At 36.4% G+C, this 6,155-nt stretch overlaps 1 protein-coding gene across 1 annotated transcript; it reads left to right on the top strand.

The window, feature by feature from the left end:
* Positions 1 to 279: 279 nt before the first annotated feature.
* LOC104495700 (nuclear pore complex protein Nup107-like) lies at positions 280 to 5,872 on the top strand (the record flags this gene model as incomplete). Its single annotated transcript, XM_010138699.1, has 9 exons — positions 280 to 318; positions 696 to 846; positions 1,858 to 1,964; positions 2,885 to 2,987; positions 3,166 to 3,326; positions 3,520 to 3,645; positions 4,338 to 4,451; positions 4,644 to 4,811; positions 5,771 to 5,872. Coding segments are annotated over 9 exons (1,071 nt in total), but the record flags the coding sequence as incomplete, so codon positions are not given.
* Positions 5,873 to 6,155: the final 283 nt, after the last annotated feature.

The following is a 6,155-nucleotide window of genomic DNA, read 5'->3' as shown; positions in this document are numbered from 1 at the left end:
TTGAAAAATTTTAAAAACAATCTTAAAAGTAACTTTCCAGTTGGACTAAAAACTATATTACTCAGTTGCTGAAAAAGAAAATCCCTGAAATACTAAATCTTTGAATCAGAAGACTTTTCTTTTTTTCATCACTGTCCAAGAGAAACAGTTCTTCCAGCTGAGCCTGTCTGAAAACGTAGATTACTGAAGCAGGGATAAGCAAATAACCTTGTGTCTGTTACAATGGTAGCCTATAAAGTGTCCTTTTTTTTTTCTTTTTTTATATTTGTTTGCAATAAGGAGGAAGTTTCTGTTGAAGTCCTAAAGACCTACATTCAGGTAAGCTTTCAGAAATATAGTTTGCTTTCTCTAATGTAATTTAGACATAAAGGAGGAAGAAAAGGAGTCTTAAGGTTACCGGATGGAAGGAGCTATGATGCAGTTAATGCTCTCTCTCGAGATACCTGGAAGCTTGCCTAATACATAGAGTTTCTGTAACCAGTGCTTAAATAAGAGACAGTTTATTGATCCTTGTTTAGGACCTGAGAAGTGGAATCTTGCTATGTCAGAACAAAATAATCAGGAATTTGTTACACATTTATATTTTTACATAAAATATGTTTTTACATAACTGTAAACTTTTACATAATTGTTACATGTTTACACAGAGAAATATAGTACACTTTTCTCTAAATATTTTGCTCCTTACTCTGCAGCGGATGATATCTGAGAAGCACACGGATTTAATAGCGTTTTACGTTAGCCACTTGCCCACAGAGCTAGCTGTTGCTCAGTATGCTTTATTTCTTGAAGATGTTACTGAAAGTGATCAACGCCACCACTGCCTTGAATTAGCAAAAGATGCGGGTGAGATATGCTGATATTCCAGTTATTTCTATATCCTGGGTTATTTTGTCTTTCAGTAGCTTTTAATGCAAGACCTAGCAATGGTGATGATATTGTGTCCTTCCTGTGTCTCTTCTTTTTTCAATTTAATAAAATTAATTTGCCTATCACTTCAAGTAGGTATATTGTAGGTTTTAACTAACCTGGAATTGCAGTTCTTTTTCTGAATTGAACTAAATAATCATTTTTGCTTCTGGATTACGTCCAAACACAGCAGGAAGTAAATGCCAGCTGCCTGTCTCAAATACAAGCTCTAAAGCTTGACATGATCATAATGTTTCAGAAAACTCATTATAAAAATACGTACCTGTTTGTTGATTTAGAAAGGTGATGAGTATCTTAATTTTTCTGTCCTATTTATAGCATTACTTGCATTGGAAGGAAGCTTCCTTCCAGACCTATGCATCAAACTAAAAGGGACCACAGTGAAGCAGCACACTGTCCAATGTCTGACAATGTCTCTGTGCCACTCAAAATTCACAAAGAAATAGATTTACTGCAGGCTTCAATGTCTTAACTTTTCTTCAATCATTTTTTAGTAATTTCCTTTTAAAAACTTGGCTAAGCTTTCAAAAATAAAACTTGATGCTTTAGCATCTGTAAAAGAACTATTCTGAGCTTTTCCTGGTACATTGCTGTCAAATTATCATCTTGGCGTCAGAATTTTAGGAATCGGTGTTCTTAGCAAATATATCTATATGCTGGTCCCCAGCACAGACTGAAAAACTTGATAGTTTTCTTACGCCTTTTCCCATGTTTGGTGTTCTCTGCTATCTCAAATACCATTCATCTAAAATACCTGCAATAAATCACCTATCTCAAAAGCTTATAATTTAGTCTGACAATGTGAGTGTGAACAGGCTGATAAGATTGCTACTAGTAAGGAATAAGATCAACAACTGGAGGCTGAAAATTCATTTTAAGGCAAGTTTGAATTCGTGCTCGCTCTTACGTAGTTCTCTCTTAATCCAGGTCTGGATGTTGCAGCCATAACAAAAACCGTTGTTGAAAACATCCGCAAGAAGGATGCTGGTGAATTCAGTCACCATGACCATATGTTAGATATGGGCACAACAGAGGTGAGTGTACTTCGTAGGGCAGCTATTGCAGTCAACTACAGAGTGTTTTACCATATATTGATCCATATTTCTCTTTCAACAATGGTGGAAATTGCCTTGAAACAGCCTATGAAATGCACTTTCCATGTGACCACGTGAGGATTTGAATTGCATGAATTCCTAACTTCTGTTTCCTTGATCTTCCGGGCTGTGGTATATGTTGCTCAGCACCATGTCTGTATGCAAACAATACGTGAAGATGAAATTACTACAACAAAATATGTTGTAGCCAAGAGCAAGGTATTTTGTAGCTTCTAACATTTCTGAGGATTAATACTCTGGATCTCAGAGGTACACTGTTACAGGCTCACATGACATATTCTAGCTATGACAGACATTGCCATGACTGACAGTTTCCTTGTCATCACTACTGAGTGTCTGTTGGATCTTTCATTCAAAATACTGTTTAGAAAGCAACTGATAGTTGCCAGACTTGTGGCAGTTTTTTTGCTGTTCAGTACAAATAAGCCAAATGGGTAGTTTATTTAACGCAAGAGCTGGAAAGCTGGTTGCAGGCTCATGGCACCCAATAAGGTTATAGCTGGGACTCCATAAGCTGTGTTTGTATAGAGTATTCATATTAAAAAGTTTGAGGAAGATGTGTGATAATCCATCAAAATTGTTGAGAACTGATGCTCATCCGTTGGTCAGAATATCTTTGGAATACTTAGAAATGGATTTTTGAATGTTTATAGATTACAGAGGTAGTTTTTTAAGCTTTTGATACTACAGTTGTGAATAAAGCGATCCTCGTTACTATGTCACAATGCTATCCAAAGATCTTTAAGAACTCGTGTACTTCATTAACCAAATTTATTGTATGTGTCTAACATTAGTTGGATGCGTGAAATGTTGGTGAATCTATGTGGTGTTTTTTACAGGCAGATCGGCTGAAAATAGATGTGATTGACTGGCTCGTATTTGATCCTGCACAGAGAGCAGAAGCACTTAAGCAAAGCAATGCAATCATGAGGAAGTTCTTGGGTACTAAACTTCACAAATATTGTTGAATTTTTAAATGTTGGTTTTGTTCTCATTGCCTCTTAGTGCTACATTTGGTATAACTTTGAATCTAGTCTACTAAAAAGCATGGGTTTGTCAGATTATAAAGATAAAGTATGGAAATTGCAAAGCAGTTGATACTCAGTTCACATTCTCATAGCATCCAAGAAACATGAAGCTGCAAAAGATGTGTTTGTGAAGATTCCCCAAGACTCTATAGCAGAAATATATAACCAGTGGGAAGAACAGGGAATGGATACTCCACTTCCAGCTGAAGATGACAACGCTATTCGGGAACACTTATGTATTCGGGCATATTTGGTGAGTTTCAAGTATGCTGTATTCCAGTTGATTACTTGGAAATAGTGGTGGCTTTGCCTTGGTAGTAAAATTTTAAGCTTTGACTGTTTGATTTAATTTCTCATACCTGAATACGCTACAGCTGCACATCTAATGACATTCTTGTAATTACATGAGTCAAAAATGTCCAAACGCTGTTTCAAATGCAATCCAGGAAGCCCACGAAACCTTCAACGAATGGTTTAAACACATGAACTCGGCTCCACAGAAACCTTCTTTGTTACCCCAAGCAAGTTTCACTGAAAAAGTGGCCCATGAACATAAAGAAAAGAAATATGAGGTAGGTAGAAGTTCAAGTTATTAAGCAAGAACACAAATGTTTATTGTTAAGAGACAGTTTAGTATGCTAATTCATATTGCTTAAGAACTCTATTATAAATTATTCTATTTTTATGTTAAGGGAGTATGAGACAGAATGGTAATGCCACAATAAATCCTCATGTGTGTTTTGGGTTTTTTCATATGACTCAGCTTTACATATAATATTGTAGTGAAATAGTAAATACTCATTAGAATGTGTTGATTGTCAGTGTTATTAATGAATCTGAGTACTTGATTTTTGCTGTTAACTCTTTTTTATTCTTGTATTTGTCACATTTTCTTTTCTAAAACATGCTGCCATTTTGTTTGTATTACTAAAAGTTCTTTTTGCATGTCCGGCCGGTATGAATATACCGTGTTGAGTTAATACAAGTATTTGTTTTATAAGCATAGAAGAATAAGCTGTTTAAAATTATCTTCCTCTGGTGGCTTTGCTTCTGAACAACCTGTCTGACTCTCTGGACAGGGAATTAAGCAGGGATGGAAGTAGCTGTTAGCAGCAGGCTTTTAAGTTTTAGCCATTGGGTGGAGATTGTCATTTGAACTGGAGGAGCTGTGCTGGCTGTGGCACACTAGGTGAAAAGTCTGTGTTAAAATAGCCTTGGAAATGACCCTGTTCTGCAGTAGTTTTATTTTTTGTTTCTTTGCCAGATGGATTATGGTATTTGGAAAGGCCTCTTGGATGCTCTTACAGCCGATGTGAAAGAGAAAATGTACAATGTGTTGCTGTTTGTTGATGGAGGATGGATGGTTGATGTTAGAGAGGTAAAATGAATTTTTATATCATGGCACAGACCATAAAGCACAGATTGTACTCAGTTACACCTTTATACCTGACAGTCCAGTCCAGGCTGGTTAGTCCAGTTTTTAGTCTCTGACGATACTAATTATGTGGTTATGCTGAGTGGCCTTTTAAAAGTAGATGTTCATAACACTGTGTTACTTTGTTATGGTCAGGATGCTGAGGATGACCCTGAACGAACACATCAGATGATTTTGCTGCGAAAGCTGTGTCTGCCAATGATGTGTTTTTTACTGCACACGGTGCTGCATAGTACTGGACAGTATCAGGAGTGCCTGCGACTGGCTGACATGGTCGCTTCTGAGCGACACAAGCTTTATACGGTGAGTTAGTGAGAGCTGCAGGCAGCTTCGCTTCCACTTAAAAGCTCTGTGGGTTGACTGTGAAAAAAGCTTCTACAGAGAGAGGAAGATGCCATATGTTCCTTAACATCCCAAATTGCTTCATATCTTCCCATTCACTGCAGTAGTAAAGGGTTTCCTCGTATGCTGGCTTAAGGAATCAAAGAGTTAACTTTGAAAGATGATGCTGAAGATAACACTGAAGATGATGCCAGTGTTTTGACAAGCAGTTCTTCTGAGTAGAGCAGTTACTATTTTTTTAATGGGGGCTATTGAACTTAAATAAGTTTAGCAGTTGGATTCCATGATCTTAAAGGTCTTTTCCAACTTAAACGATTCTATAATTCTAAGTTGAACTGTAGAATTTAAATTGGTAGGTTTTGTTTTGGTTACATTCCAGAACATTTTATCACCAGGTTTTGTTCTGGAGCACTTGGTTTACTCATTACATTCTTTCCCTCCAAGAGCCTGAAAAACAACCCCAAAAAACTTTATCACTTTAAACAACTAATCAACAACCTAACAAAAAAACCAAACAGTAAACCACAACACTTTCCCCCCACCTCCAAAAAAAAAAAAAAAATCAAGGATTAGAAATCTGAAAAGAAACATTAAGGCTAAGAAAAATACTGTGACGCATTTGCCTGGATTGGCTTAAAATATTTGCCAGCAGTAACAGGAAAATTAAACTTGGCTGTTTACCAATAATCTCAGTAGTAGTTATGAGACACAGCTATCTTGAGACTACCTTCAGGTTTCGGATACTGCTGCTAGCTTCCAGTCCTTTACTAAATGCCATTCTGAAATGTCTGATGTTCACACTGTCTTAAATAGAAAGAAAAAAAATTAACTAACTTCATTAACCACCATTTAATCTTACAGCAGTGCTGTAAATAAATATAACTTCATTATGTTTGGGGTTTTTTTTTTCCTGTTCTTAGGTCTTTTCAAAAGAAGAACTCCGAAAGCTTCTACAGAAGCTGAGGGAATCTTCTCTGATGCTTCTGGACCAGGATCTCGATCCTTTGGGATATGAAATTTAGTCGTAGGATTTAACATGGATCCTTGTACAAACTTCTGAACGTGGACATTCTGGTTAAATAATAAAAAAACATGGCTCAGACATACTGTTCTGATCTTTGGGGGTTAAAAATCAAACCCTCAGATTTTAATTTCAACTTGAAAAATTTTGACCAACTTCTGCAATGCACAACCTTTTTCATAATGTTATTTTTTTCTAATAAAAGTGCTTCACAAACAGAAGATGTCATTATATAAATGTGGAAATCGTATGAACTTCCTTAGTCTCTTTGCTACTTGCCTGAG

The sequence above is a fragment of the Buceros rhinoceros genome, unplaced genomic scaffold (assembly GCF_000710305.1).
Source record: "Buceros rhinoceros silvestris isolate BGI_N320 unplaced genomic scaffold, ASM71030v1 scaffold42676, whole genome shotgun sequence".
Classification (NCBI taxonomy): domain Eukaryota; kingdom Metazoa; phylum Chordata; class Aves; order Bucerotiformes; family Bucerotidae; genus Buceros; species Buceros rhinoceros.
This window is presented reverse-complemented; position numbering and strand designations above follow the sequence as displayed.